Source organism: Pongo abelii, chromosome 7 (assembly GCF_028885655.2).
Source record: "Pongo abelii isolate AG06213 chromosome 7, NHGRI_mPonAbe1-v2.0_pri, whole genome shotgun sequence".
Classification (NCBI taxonomy): domain Eukaryota; kingdom Metazoa; phylum Chordata; class Mammalia; order Primates; family Hominidae; genus Pongo; species Pongo abelii.
In genome coordinates this window covers 82,391,768-82,407,816 of record NC_071992.2, presented here as the reverse complement: position 1 = coordinate 82,407,816, position 16,049 = coordinate 82,391,768, and the positions used below count along the sequence as shown (strand labels likewise).

Sequence of the window (16,049 nt, the reverse complement as noted above, 5' to 3'; positions counted from 1 at the left end):
AGGTAACATAAGAACATGCTCCAGAAGGATAAACACTGAAAAGCTGCCTCCCACTCTTGTTTCCCATTTTATTTCATAATCTCTACCCTCTATAAGTAATTGTTGGTACTAGCTTCTTACATATTTTTATAGACTTTCATTCTGTATGTATAAGCAAAAGTGAATGTGTGTGTGTTTCATTCACACAAACACCAAATACAGTGAAAATGCTATATAGTGAAAGTCTTTCATCTCTGTTCTTATGTGCCGATTTCCAGCCACCTAAGAAGTAAACATTGTTCATTGTTTTTAGTATAGTTTATGTTCTCCATTTCTGATAAACTTTAATTTCCAAGCGTAGAGAGAATGGCACCTTATAGAAAGGATTGTTCTTCAACAAAAGTTCTTCCAAATTTTAAACAACTTATTTTACTAATATTGGAAATTTTATTTATTTCCAGTTACAGGAAGCAAAACAAATGGAAAAAGAAAGGCATCGGCAGCAGCATCATCTGTTACAGTCTCCAGTAAGCCATCACGAGCCTGAATCACCTCAGCTTAGATATTTGCCACCTCAGACTGTTGATCATATATCCCAAGAACACGAAGGGGACCTTGACCTCCATACAAATGATGTAGATAGAAGTCTTCAGGATGACACAGAGCCTGAAAATGGATCTGATATTTCCAGTGCAGAAAATGAACAGACTGAAGCTGATCAGGCAACTGCAGCTGAAAGTAATCTTCTTGAAAAGGGGGTTTGGGGTGTGCGTTAAGGGAAATGTGTAGGAATGAGAGTTTTGATGAAGAAATGTTGAAAGGATAATATGATTTAATAAGTGTGTCATACACATCGTGGTAATTGTGGATTTCCCTCACTGTAGGTGGTAAAGTTAATTTGACTCTAACCTACAAGATACCTATGAATGATACTTTGCATTTATTAGCATCTCATGAGCAGTATGATTTGTACATTTCCTTTGGAGCTCAGATATATTTCTAAAGAGGGTCATAAATGTCCGTTAAATGTTATGTAGGAATTTCAGTTTTCTTAAGATTGGTTTCATAGCAAACAGGTGACCTAGTAAGGTTTTCTGGAATATGACTGAAAATTTTAAAAAATCATTACCAGTTTTAAAAATATGATTATGGTAAAAAAAAAAAAAAAAAAGTACTGAAATTAAATATAAAAACAAAGTTTTTGAGTAACCAACTGATAGACAAAAATTTTCATTTTTTAAAATCATGATGCATAGTAATCACTAAAATTGAGATGTTCTCTGATTTTTTAAGTGTATATTATAAGAAAACGCTTATAATATTATAAAAATTATATTTATTTTACAAATTTGTTTCTCTGTAAAAATAATCCCATGAAGTTATTTTTTTCCTAAATGTTATTTTCAGCTTTAGCTATTCTGTGAAACTACCAGGGAGTTTGTGTTGTTCTCCCTTTGCCCTTCCTTAGCTTGATGTCATTTTTAAATGATGGGAATTCTGTTGCCTCTCCAGTGTGGTTGTCTAGAACTAGCGTGTTAGGAGTCAGTTACAGTTCATCTGAAGTCTGTGTTTTTACTTCACTTTGAGGAAGGACTTCTGTAATGTGTTTTCAGCTCTTGATTTTTTTTTTTTTTTTTAAACCATGCCTTTTCCAAAACTTAGTAGTGGCATGAATACGTGCCTTTTTACATTTTTCCCCCAGCTTTCTGAGAGGCATGCTTTTAAAAATAGTACTTTACTATTTGTTTTAAAAAGGATGACTTCGATAAGCTAAGCATTCATAGTACTGAAGCTGATAGTGAATCCATACCACTTAAGTGATTTACATTTGTCTAGCCTGCCCTTGCCAAAATTTCCCCTACTTTCACTGTGAGCTTATAAAGGGGCAGATTCAAAGGGCTAATCTCTAATAAAGCTGGGACTTTATTTATTCTTTTGTTTATATATCTGTGCATTTAGCAAACCTTCATTGAGAATACTGTGTCTTAGGCACCATGCCAGGACTTGAGGTTAAAAAGATGATGGAGATACAGCCACTGCTTTTAGTGTGATCTTAGCATACCTGGAAGTTAAGTGAGCATAAATAAGGTGTATAATATGTGATAGGTGTCCTAAAAATGCCATGCACGAAGTAATTCTGCTGAGAAGAGTTAGGAAATTTCTTTGTAGAGAAAGTGGTGATATTTTAGTTGAATCTCGATAGATAGGGGTAGGAAATTTTCCAACCAAGGAAACAACATGGACTAAGACCCAAGAGATGGAAGTATCTGCCGTGTGTGAGGTACCACTGTAGAAGCCTTGTAGAATATAGAGTTAGAAAGACAGTTTCCTGTGGGATTGTCATGATTATTTTGGCTCTAAAGATGTTTTTCTCCCAATAGCTGATATAAATGAAAATTCTGCTTGACAGCCATTGGTTCAGAGTGCATTTTTGGAGCACACCTCTGTCACTTACCAGCTGCGTGACTTTGGACATAATAGTTAACTTCTCTAAGCACTTTCTACATGTAATAAATATTAGTCACTGTTATTCTGTTCTGTTTCTTTCAGATACTTACGTGAAAATTGACTCTTCAGTAGTCATCTTGTACACTTTCAGATAGTGGTTATGTGTATTTAGTTACTTTGAAACTCTAGTTTTCAGACTTGAGGTAATTTTAGCCAACTAGAGCATGGAAGTAAAACACTTAAGAATGGCGGAAAAATTATCTTTCAAGACATTTATGGTTTTAGTCACAGAAGACTCAATGCTATTTTTATTTGGATATTTTATAAAATAAGGTTGCTCATTTACATGCATATTTATCTGGTTTTCTCTTGTGGCATTCAGTATTTTGGGGATACTACAGACAGTAAATTAGTAAGAGTGAAATTATAGGGAGGACAGGCACCTAGAAGCCACTATTATAAGTAGTGGTCCTTTTTTTATCCTTTTTTCCTTTTTCTTTTTTTTTTGGATACAGGGTCTTGCTCTGTCACCCTGACTAGAGTGCAATTACACAATCATGGGTCATTGCCTGCCTCCCAGGCACAAGCGATCCTTCCATCTCAGCCTCCCAAGTAGCTAAGACTATAGGCAGGTGTCACCATACCCAGCTAATATTTAAATTTTTTGTAGCAACTGGGTCTCACTTTGTTGCCCAGGCTGGTCTTGAACTCCTGGGCTCAAGTGATCCTCCCACCCAGCTTCCCAAAGTGCTGGGATTATAGGTGTGACCCCCCTGTGCTCAGCTGTAGTGGTCCTTTATAGTAGTGGGAAGGTTCAAGGAGTTGAAACTGTAGCACCACCAGCTAATATGCGGTCTGATGCCCTTTGGTGTAGAACGGTAGCTCAAGACGGCGTTTTGAATCCCAAGGCATTCTAAAGTGATAGTTGAGCTGCTTTGACATATTTTCAACATTTTAAAAAGCCCAGTGGAATTCCTGTTTTTCTCTGCAATAGACTATGCAAGCTATCCGGAACATCACATTTCATCAGTTTCTCTTATGCTATTCAGAAGTTCAATTGGCAGTTATCTGTTGTTGGTGTGTTTTTTTTGTTTTGTTTTGTTTTTTAACGTTTAATTGGACAATGAATTCTTTTTTAGCTTCTTAAATTTAGTTTTACATTAGATATGTAGATTCTGTTGGTGAAAAAATAGGAAGGGCCAGAAAGTACTGGGGAAGGCCCAGATGCTTCTTCAGGGACCTCACCATAGAGTTCAATGTTGATCTTACTATTGATGAGCCTAAGTAATCGAAACAAGCTTTAATTACTTTTTTTTTTTTTTTTTGAGATGTCGTCTTGCTCTGTCGCCCAGGCTGGAGTGCAGTGTTGCAGTCTCAGCTCATTGCAACCTCTACCTCCCGAGTTCAAGGGGTTCTCCTGCCTCAGCCTCCCGAGTAGCTGGGATTACAGGCGTGTGCCACCACGCCTGGCTAATTTTTGTATTTTTAGTAGAGATGGGGTTTCACCATGTTGGCCAGACGGGTCTCCAACTCCCCACCTTAGGTGATCCACCCACCTTGGCCTTCCAAATTGCTGGAATTACAGGCATGAGCCACTGCACCCAGCCTAATTACATTCAGTATATTTGATAAGGGGTAGTGTAATGTGTGTACTAGGTATAAGTAAGCATCTGTAGGACATGTTAGAAATGTTTCATTTAAAATACTTTTGGAAGTTTTGGTTCTTAAAGGACTAATCTAGAAAATTCAGTTAAGTGTAATAATGTAATAGCTTGTCAAATGAATCATTGAAATTGACTTGCATTTGGAAAATATTTAAGTTTTGGTATACATTTTGAAGGTTTAGCATATAATTGCTTCTAATTTCATGTTATCTATTTAATTTTTTTATTTTATTCCTCATGGTTTAGGAGTTTTTCATCATAAATGTTTAGTAAAAAGCTTCCAAAAAGTTAAAATAATGTTCTGTTGAATTTTTCTTCTTTTAAAGCATTATCTAAAAATGACGTGTTATATGATGGAGAAAACCATGATTGTGAGGAAAAGCCACAAGACATTGTACAGAACATTGTAGAAGAAATGGTGAACATTGTTGTTGGAGGTAGTATACTTCATTCAAAATTATTTTACTCTGTCTATGGGATTTCATCTGACTGTGGAGACTTTGTAATGTCTGGAATAGAAAGGGCAAAATTAAAACGTTTGGAGCCAACCAATGGAAAGTTATAAATTCCACATTTAGGATTTTGGCCTTGATTCTAGAACAAATGGGTTAATATGGAAGATTTTAGCACTGAGAAATGAAATGACCAGAACTATGCTTTAAGAAGCGAAGTCTGGAAATAGGAATTCCCAGTAGGATACCAGCACAGTAATCAAAGCCTGGATAGGACAGAAACCGTGGAAATGGAGACAAAAATATGGATAAGTGATATAGTGTATATTGAATCAAGAAGACTTTGTAACTGATTAAGTAGGTAAAGAAAAGAAAATAAAGTGTGTCGGAGGCCCTCAAGATTACCCCAGGGTTTGGTGATTTCACTGGAAGCCGTCACAGTACCCAGCGTATAGTTGATGATTTATAAGTGAAAAAGTACAAAGCAGAATCATCAATAGGAAGAGGTATATGGGGTGAAGCTTGGAGAAAATCAGGTACATGCTCCAAATGTCTTCTCTCAGTGAAGTCATACAGATTGTCTTAATTCAACTTGTGAAGTGTTGTCTACCAGGGAAGCTTATTAGAGACTCAGGGCCCAAGGTTTTCATTGGGGGCTGTTATGTAGGCACCTAGCATGTACGAAAATTCCAGGCTACCAGAAGGAAGGTTGGTGTTCAGCATAAATTACACTCTTTGTACAGTTTAGACACAGTGAGTCACTTTTATCAGTTCTGGGAATAGTGGGGTCCTTCCCAAAATATAAGTTCCCAGGTGCCAGGCAAAGGGCCAGTCTTGCAAGTAGGCCTTTCTAAGGATAGGCAGTCTCTGGCCTGCTATGTTACCTCTTTTCTGCACAGGTAGTGTTTCAGTTTTTCAGTCTAAATGGATAGGTGGATGGTGGTACTATTGGTAGAGTTGAATCATCTTGGAAGATAAGTCACTTGGGAAAAAAGGCACTTATTTACTTTTGGTATACTGAATTTGACCTTCAGGTTGGCCATCCGTGTGGAAATGATTATGAAATACATAATGGAAAATAAAACTCTGGCTCAAGAGTTGCCAAGGCAGGTGCTATAGATGGGAGTCATTCTGTTAAAATTAATAGTGAAGCCATGAGATTACCAAGTGGGAAATGGTAGAGACTGAAGAAGAGACCATGATTTGAAGAGTATGAATTTAAAATATATATTAAAAAAATAAAAAATAGAGAAGAAAAAATAGCAGTACATGCCTGTGCATTCTTTAAACATATAATAGTAAAGGAGTTAAGGAGTTGGCACATTATGGCCTGTGGGCCAGATTGAACCCGCTATCTATTTTTGTATGTAAAATAATACTGTGACACAGCCATGCTTATTTGTTTTTATACTGCCTACAGAGGTCTTCTGTTGTACTACATAGGTAAAGTTGAATAGTTCCAATAGAGATTGTACGACCTCTAAAGCCTAAAATGTTTATCATCTGACCCTTTATTTAAAAAAATTGACCAGCACCTAACAGAATACAGAGTCTGAAGTGAAAGTTTTCATTTTTCTGCAACTTTTTACTTAGGAACCTAGTAGAAAACCTAGAGAAAAGTTCAAAAAAAGGTACAGTGAACACCTGTGTGTCCTTTATCTGGATTCACTAATGGTTAACGATTTTGCTATGTTTACTTTATGTATCTTTAAATACCATATACATAATGTATATGTCTTTGCCGAACCATTTGAAAATCGATTGTATACATCATGACATTTCACCCGTAAATACCTCACAGCATATATCTTCTCCAAATAAGAGCATTCTCATACATAAGCACAATTCCATTTTCATACCTAGGGAAATTAACACGATTTCAAGACTATCTAATATACATATATTTTTCAGTGTTTGCAGTTTTCCCAAAATGTGTCTTACATCCTTTTTTTTCTTTTCTAAATCCAGAACTCAACCTGGGTACACTCTTATTTGCTTATCTGTCTCTTTGGTTTAGAACAAGTCCTCTTGATTTTTCCCCCTAACTTTCATGACATTTGCTTTTTTGAAGAATCTTTTGCCTTGTAGAATATTTCAAATTTTGGATTTATTGGATGGTTTCTTTACCATCCTATATGAGTAGATTGAGGTTGTCATCTACATGATTAGTTTAGATTAAACATATTTGGCAAAAATACTGCATAGTGATATTATTAGTACTTAATATTACATCATATAAATTGGTACATAATGACAGGTTACCCCCCGTGTTGGTGGTTGGGTTGGATCATTTGGTTAAGATGGTGATTATCAGCTCTCTGTAAAAGAACATTTTTCACTTTGTGATTAATAGCTAATCTGAGGTGATACTTTGATACTTGGAGACCATATGAAAATTTATTCACCCAGTGTTTTTTTTTTGTTTTCCCCCCAAGATGAGGTCTTGCTCTGTCACCCAGGCTGGGGTGTAGTGGTACAGTCTTGGCTTCCTGCACCCTCAACCTCTTGGGCTCAAGCAGTCCTCCTGCCTCAGTCTCCTGAGTAGCTGAGTCTACAGTTACACATCACCATGCCTGGCTAGTTTTTGTGTTTTTTTGTAGAGATGGGGTGTTGCTTGTGTTGTCCAGGCTGGGCTTGAACTCCTGGCCTCAAGTGATCCTCCCACCTCAGCCTCCCTAAGTGCTGGGATTACAGATGTGAACCACACACCTGGCCCACTCAATGGTTTTAGCACCCGTGGATGATCCTTGCCTTACTCAGATATTGGGTTGCAATATAGCAATTTTCTAATTCTTAACATTCGTTGACATTTTTCTATAGAGAAGAGCTCTCCCACCCTGCCCCACTCCCCCTTTAAAAAATAATACATGGGCTTAATGAATTCTTTTATTATTTGATGTGTTATAATCCTGTATCATCATTATTATTATTATTTTTTTTTGTCTGCCAGTAGGAATCCCTTCAAGCTAACACCCACGTTCTTTTGATGTGATTCTATTAGTCTTTGAGCTTTTCCTTTATGTTTGGAACAGAAAGATGTTCCAGGTTCACCTTCAACTTCACTTTTCCTCAGCCCTGGAATTAGCTAGTTCTCCAAAGAGTCTTTGTCCTTTTTAGTGGGCAGTTGTTCTTAGAAACCAAGAATTGGTTACCAGATGCTCTTGTTGCTGGCTGCTGAGATGTCCTTACTTGTAGGCCTTTCCAGTGGATAGAGAGGGAAACATACAATTAGTCTTAAGTTTGTATTTGTAGTTCTACTTCACATCCAATACCACAAGGTTGCTCCTCATCTTTCTGTACTTTCTATTTGTATCTTCCGTTTCCTACAGTGAAAACCCAGATTCCCAGCAAGATGCCATTACCAACAGCAAACCTATAAAGTTCAAGATTTCTCTGTAATTATATGTATCCTTAAATATATCCTACTAAAGATGAGTGAGAGTACTGTTTTGAAAAAGTTACTTGTATTATTTTATTGGTTAATGTTTTTTAATATGAAAAATACTTACATGATTCAAAGTCAAAATTACATAAAATGCTTACTTGGAGAACTCCTCTATCAGCTCCTTCCTTCTCTGATCCTCCTTCTATAGGTAATCACTTTCACTAGCTTTTAGTTCATCTCTGGAGGTTAGGGGGTTGTGCGTACATGTCTGCTTGTACATAAGAGATGTAAGCAAAGGTGTATTTTTCATTTCCCTTTCTCACATTTTTTGTTAGAGTACTGCATGTATGTGTGTGTTGCATTTTTTCACTTAACATATATTAGAAATCATTCTATTTCAGTTGATAGAGATTTTCTTCTTTTCTCTCATGGCTTTCTGCATAATACTACCCTATGCAGATATATCATAGTTTATTCAGCCAGCCCCCTGTTGTACTTACATTGTTTCCAGTGTTTTGCTGTTACAAGTAATGTTGCAGTGAATAACTTTGTACATCTGTATTGTTTCATATTTATGGAAGTTTATTTTCAGGGCAAATTCCTAGAAATGAGATTATTGGGTCAAGTGGTAAATGAATATGAATATCTGTTAGCTATTGCTAATAAATTCCTCTTTATAGGTGTTATTCCATTTTGCACTCTTACCATTAATGTATGAGAGTGCCTTTCTCTCCACAGCTGGTAGTACTAAAAGATTTTGAGTTTTTACGAACCTGATAGGTGAGAAGTGTATCTCAGTTTGGTTTTAATGTGCATTTCTCTGACTATGAGTGAAATTAAACATCTTTTCATATCTGTAGGATCATTAGTATAACTTTTAGTGAGTCATTTATTCATGTCTTCTGTTCATTTTTCCATCAGATTTTTATCCTTTTCCCCTTAAGAATCCTTTATGTATTAGGATTCTGTGATATATTTTACAGATACTTTCTCTCAGTTTATTATTTGCCCAAGTCTTTTGATCTTATTATGGTGTGTTTTGCTGTACATAATTTTTTAAATAATTTTTTTCACACATGCCTGCATATATATTACATATGTTTAAGATAAATGGGAATATACTGTACTTATAGTTTGATAATCTGCCTTTTTCACATATTAAACTATATCCATTCACATCCATTTGAATTTCATTATATCACTGGGCCATAATTTATTTAAATAATCTCCTGTTAATACTAGCATTTAGATTATTTCCAGGTTTTTGCTTTTTATAAACATTGCTGTGATACACATTCTTACTATAGACATCTTTTTGCACTTATCTTTTGGATAAATTATAAAGAAGGAATAGCTTGATCAAGGTGTATCAATATTAAAAAATTTGTATACAGTGCTATAATGTCACTGTAATGATGGTATTTATTGTATTGTTTTAATTTGCATTTGGCTGTTTCCAGGGTCAGAACATAGGCAATTATTTTTATAGGTCAAACATTGGCAATTTTGTATATTCCAACTGAATATCATTGGACTACTTATGTTTTTTTGAATTACTATTCTTGTCTTTTGCCTATTTTTTCCTTTTCTTTCTTCTGTTCTTATTTTCAGGAGTTCTTCATACTAAGAAATTATTCCTTGTTCAGTGTATTGTAAATATTTTTTCTACTCAGTCTTTGTTTTGTTTGAACCTTTGCTTATATTATTTTCTTTTTTTTTCTTTCTTCCTTTTTTTTTTTTTTTTTTTTTTTTGAGATGGAGTCTTGCTCTATCGTCCAGGCTGGAGTGCAGTGGCAAGATCTCGGCTCACTGCAGCCTCTGCCTATCGGGTTCAAGCAGTTGTTCTTCCTCAGCCTCCCGAGTAGCTGGGATTACAGGTGCACACCACCATGCCCGGCTAATTTTTGTATTTTTTTAGTAGAGATGGGGTTTTACCATGTTGGCCAGGCCGGTCTTGAACTCTTGACTTTGTGATCCACCTGCCTTGGCCTTCCAAAGTGCTGGGATTACAGGCGTGAGCCACCGCGCCTGGCCTATATTTTTATTTCCGAGCACATACTTGACCAAAAAAAAATTTTTAAAGATTATCTTTTTATTTGTGGTTTCTGTTTTTGTCTTGCTTAAAATGGATTTTACCACCCTAAGATTATAAAATACAATATGATACCTTTTTCTAATACTTTGTTTTTATTTTTTGACTTTAGCTCTTTAATTCATCTCAGATTTATTTTTCTGTATGGTATGAAATTGCATAGCTAATTATAACCTATGGAAGTAATCATTTCTCAATTAATTTGAAATGAAAATTTTATCCTAAATGGTTCTGTTTTTTGAGTTTTCTGTACAGTTGTAATGAGCTATTTGTCTATTCCTAACCAGTGTTGAATTATGTAAAATATTTTGGCTTTATAGTACATTTTGATTTTCATAGTGCAAGGCCTCCCTCTTCAATTTTTTCTTTAGTTTTTAATTTTTGTATTCTATAGTATCAATTTTTAAAATATCTATTAAATGTATTTTGTTAGGTGAACCTTAGAACCACTTTATTAAGTTCAAAAATTAAAGCTTACTTAGTAATTGAAATTGTAACGTGCTTATAAGTTAACTTGGGAAGATAATATCTTCTTTGCAACAGTATCGAGTCTTCTCCTCCGGAAACATAAAAAGTTCATTTAGTCAAGTCTTTTACGTCATTCAGGAAAGTTTTATTGTTTTCTTCATTTGGCTCACGCACATTTTTTGTTAAATTATTTCTATATTTTTGGTTTAGTTTTGATAATATTTTGGTTGAGTCCTTTCTTCTCTATTCCCTAATTTAATTGGAATATAGAAAAATTCCTGTTTCTCCATATTTATCTCCTATTTGGTCACCTTCTGAACTCATATTATTTCTAAAAGTTTTTCATTTGGCTATTTTTTCTAAGTGAATAATGATATTTTTATCTTTGTCTCTTCCTTTACAGCATTTATACCTTATTTTTGTTTGTTTCTTTTTGTTACATCACATTGGCTAGAACCTCCAGAAAATGTTGAATAGTGTTAATGATGGCAAGGATATTCTTTTATTTTTTTTTAACATTATTGCTATACTTCACCATTTAATTTGATGATTGCTTTTGTTTTTGGAGGATACTCTTTATCAAATTAAGTAAGTTTTCTTGTTTGATTAAAAGATACTTTTATCTTTTGTATATACATGACTATGTGTGCATGGGTATGAATTTTACTTTTGTTTTTTAAATCAGGAGTAGCAGTTGATTTTTTTATGACTTTTCATCATTTTAGAAATTTTTTTTTGTTGTTATTGTTAATTCTTCTTCATCCTTTCTGTTCTTTTCCACATCTGACACTATACAGATGTTGAATATTCTAGATCATGTCCTCGATTGCTATTGCAATCTTCTCTAATTTCCATCATTTTGTCTTAGGGTTTTACATTCAATGAGAATGTTACAAGGGTTTTTCCATTTTGCAAATATTTTTTAGTAATATCCATTCTACTGCTTTTTCCAATGTAGTTTTTGTTTCAGTAATGTTTTTGTCCCCAAGAACCCCATTTTTCTCTGAGCTTTTTTTTTTTTTTATAGCACTTTGCTCTTGTGTATTATTGCAACATTCCTTCACTTATCACTGACTATACTAACTGGAACTATCACAGCTGTGAAATCTAATTCCCCATTTGCTCAGATTGCTGTCTTTTGTCTTCACTTTTGAGCTGTAAACTTTATGTTTTTGCCTATTTGTAGAAAGAGAGACTAGATTTGATCAATCTACTCTCAGTAATTGTGTATGTGTTTTTTCTATTTCTTGTGAGGCCTTCCTTTCCCAAATTCATGAGGTGACTGTGGTCCAGAGGCAGACCTCATTTCTAAGCTGAGAGCAAAGAAGCAGGTACCTCCTTTGAGCAGGGTATGGCTCTAGCGGCCCTTGGGCTGTGTAGGCCCATATTATTCACCATGTTGTCAACAGAAGCCAAAGTCAAGTGAAGCTTGGGATGAATGCTGTACACTTTTTATATATTCTACACTGAGGGAGATCTTCACACTTGTTGATTTGTTCTCACTCTCCCAACCCTTGCCAGGGAATCTTAAGCTGGCATCATTCAGTAATGGCTTTAATTGGAAATAATTAAGTAGAAACAGAGTAGGAGCCTAGAACCTTAGTTGGTTTTCCTTCTGTGTTTATTGCAGCATTCCCAGTTAGCTGAGATACTGCTCTCTCCTTTCCTGGCCTACTTGTTCTGTTAGGAGACCTACTAAACAAATAACCTACTTTAATTAGCAGGCAGTGATCAAATACAGTCTAGATGATCATGGCTGTGGTCAGCTCTATTGATAGACATTGGCATGGTTCCCCAAGCTCTTTGATTTGCATCTTCCCTCTTACCTCATAGCACCTTGCCATTCTAGGCTTTGAAGTCTTTTAGAACCCAAGTGGTAAAACAATCATATCTCTCAGGTTGGCCTATTCTTTGCATGTGTTCAGTCATAAGCAATAAATTAAATGGCTTTTCCTTTGATCTCAACCTACTTTCTAGGAATTCCTCAAAGTTTATGATCCAGTGATATGCTCCTTAGTTTATCAGCGTTATTAAAAGTACATCTCTTGTTTATATATTTTTTTTGTAATTTCAGTGGGATTTGTCAAAGGAGAAGGTAAATTGGTAGGCTCAATTCACCACCTTGAAAGTAGAAGTTTGCATCTATGTTTAAAGGATAATTAGAGGAAAAAACATGAGACAGTAATAATACTAACTGTATTAAGTGCTTCCTGTATATCCCAAATGATTTTATGTGCTTGTATTTATTCATTTACTCTTCCCTCAAACACTGGGGTGTTTAGGTACTATTACTATCCCCTCTTTACAAATGAGAAAACTGAAATAATGAGTGATTATTCCTTTCGAAGAAGTGATAAAGTGAAGATTTCAAGCCACAGGGGTGTGGCTTCAAAGTCTAAAAAGAAAATCAGGAAATGTTTTCAGTTTCTTTGAGAAATTTCTTGAGATGGAAAGGAGGAAAGTAATATCAAAGAATATTGAGTATTCATTTGAGAAATTTAATTAAAGAGAGGGAAGAAAATGGACAAGAGCTGCGGTGTAGCAAGAGGTGAAGGAAGATTTTGTGTGTATGTGTGAAAATATTTGAATGTTTATTGGATAATGGGGAAGATCCAGTTGTGTGCACAAAATTGAAAAAGCAATGTTAAAAATACTTAGTGGAGGAAGATACTGTTGAAGGCAGGAAGAGATGTATTTTTGTGGTGCTGCAAGAGACAGTGAGGGAGTCTATGTTAAATTACCTGATTTTTAGCTAAGTAGTAGGTGGAAGTCATTTGTTAAGGGGAGGTGGGGAGAGAATCATAGGAAGAGATGTAATTGGGTGCAGAGAGAAAAAGTTTTGGAATAAGTACTCTGGGGAATGAGATAGGAACTCAGTTTCTAATAATCGTTGTTAGTTTTTTTCTGAGTCTTTCCACAGTCTTTACATATGTAAATTCTTTTTTTAAAAAAATTTTTTTGTAGCGATGGTGTCTCACTATATTGCCCAGGCTGGTCTTGAGCTCCTGACCTCAAGTGATCCTCCCACCTTGGCCTGCCAGAGTGCTGGGATTATAGGCATGAGCCACCGTGCCTGGCCTATGCATTCTTTATATATGTAATATATAAAAGCTATAGTGGTATTTAGCACATCAAATATTAGCATATTAAAGCTCCAAAAGTCCTCTTAAGAAAGCATCTGTTTTGTGTAACAGTTTTCATAGTGTATTTTATTACTGAACATATTTTTCATGTTATACTTATTAATGTAAAACTTGCTTCGGAATTATCCAGTTTTTTTAACCTCCCAGGTTCAAGTGATTCTCCTGCCTCAGCCTCCCGAGTAGCTGGGATTATAGGCGCCCGCCACCGTGCCCAGCTTATTTTTGTATTTTTAGTAGAGACAAGGTTTCACCATGTTGGCCAGGCTAGTCTGGAACTCCTGACCTCGTGATCCACCCGCCTCGGCCTCCCAAAGTGCTGGGATTACAGGTGTGAGCCACCGCACCCAGCCTATCCAGTTTAATCTATTCCAGGGTGTTCTGATTTGGAGAGGAGAAAGCAACTTCTGGGTAGGGGAACCAGAAGCTGCTACTCCTTTCATATTACTCAAGTCACTCAAAAGTTGGAGACATGTTATCAATTAGTAACAAAATTAGTAATAACTACCACTTACTGAGTACCAGTTTTATTCTTTATGTCTTGTATGTGTGTTTTGGTGGTTCCTCATAGACCTCATTATTTCTGTTACTTATGAAGAAACCCAGGCAAAGAAAGATGAAATAATTTACCCCATTAACTGGTGAAGACATGATTGAAACACAGGTCTTTAATGTTTCAGAATCTATGTTCCTTATAGTACAGCATGTGTCTCTCGCACTATCTTATAGTTTTCTTTCAATTGGTAGCATGAAAGAGTTTCATTATACCTAGAGTAGTTCTGGAACTTGGTATTATTTTCATTATCTCTGTTTGTTCTACCAGAAGTCATTTGTTTCTGTTTATATTAATTACAAGTATGATTACTCAAAGTGACCTAGTGAAAAATTTTCAGTGGTGTAGGTCATTATTTCCCTGGCTGTGTTCCAAAGAACATAAATTGTTAGAGATATTCATAGGAATTCTAAAAACGGGAAGGGGGCTCATGGTAAAATAAATTTTGGGAATACAACATACTGTATATCCTTGGAGAGTTTTGTACGTATTAGCAACTTAAAGTCTGCAATAAAGAAACCTATTTCCCAGCATTTCCTGAACTAATTTGACAATGAGATATTTTTTCGAGGAATTTGTCTTCACATCTCAAGTCATTAGCATTCATCAAAACCCAGTTCAGTAAATGCTAATATAGACTAAAAGTAAGCTTCTGTTTTGGCACATCCTGGTTAGCCTTTCATCAGCTAAGTGTGTTTCATTGCCAGAGCAACGTAAGGATTGTATTTGGAAGTATGCCAGATGCATACTTATTTAGTAGTAAGTATGCTAACCTTTAAATGGTGCCAATACATATTTTACTTTACATTGCTTTCCTGCCACTGTTTCATTTTAAATACTCTATGCTTTTTAAATATACTTCGGTTAAGTCAGATATATTTGCATGGTTTTTATTCTTATCATTTTAGATATGGGAGAAGGGACTACTATAAATGCAAGTGCAGATGGCAACATTGGAACTATAGAGGATGGTAGTGACAGTGAAAATACTCAAGCAAATGGAATTCCAGGAACACCAATTTCTGTTGCATATACACCATCCTTACCTGATGATAGATTGTCAGTCTCTTCCAATGATACTCAGGTATAAATGGAGGGGTGGGGAGGGGGAGAAATCCTGTTAATCTTACAAATTTATAGACTACCACCACCTTGTCATGGAGTATTTTCAGGTGATGATGCTGCCTGATTTTTATTTAGTTTGGGGAAATAAGAAGCTTGGGTTTTTTTTTCCTTCATTTGTATAAATTACAGCGATTTTTTCCCCTTCGTATTTTGACAGTTACATTTCCAACTTTAAGGTATGTCTCATCTATGTTTACGTCTTGTCCACACCCATCTACCAATTGAATTAACATTTAATAACAACATTCTTATTACATATTCACAAGATAATTCTGGTATGGGCTGAATATTTCTAATCTGAAATTCAAAATGCTCCAAATCCAAAACTTTTTGAGTGCCAAGATGACGCTCAAAGGTCATACACAAAGGAAATGCTCATTGGAGAATTCCACATTTTGGATTTTGGGATTAGGATGCTCATTCGGTATAATGCAGACAGTCCAAAATCCAAAAAAATCTGAAATCCAAAACACTTCTGGTCCCAAGCATTTCAGGTAACTCAACGTGTGTTGTAGGGTGAGAAAACTTTTAGAAATTTAGGGAGCTTCACCTTAACCTTTGTTCAGGGCTGCAAAGAAATCAGTACCATGGTAATGACAGGTTCTTTTTCTCCTTCCTACCTTATGTTTTGTGTGTAAAAAATCTGCCTTTTTAGTTAAAGGAGTCCTCCACTAAGTGTCCTATATTAGGAGTACATTTTCTTGGCTTGGTTGACCTTCAGTTTATGTTTGCCCAGAGTGAGA

General features: G+C 35.5%; 1 protein-coding gene across 5 annotated transcripts in view; it reads left to right on the top strand.

Moving 5' to 3' along the window:
• The window catches only part of ARFGEF1 (ADP ribosylation factor guanine nucleotide exchange factor 1), a 144,138-nt gene that overhangs the window by 49,119 nt on the left and 78,970 nt on the right, over positions 1-16,049 (top strand). For all 5 annotated transcript variants that reach the window (XM_024251573.3, XM_063726662.1, XM_024251572.3 and 2 more), the window contains 3 exons: positions 441-717; positions 4,418-4,528; positions 15,090-15,265. In XM_024251573.3, coding sequence (XP_024107341.1) covers positions 441-717; positions 4,418-4,528; positions 15,090-15,265 — 564 coding nt within the window. The remainder of the gene's footprint in view (positions 1-440; positions 718-4,417; positions 4,529-15,089; positions 15,266-16,049) is intronic.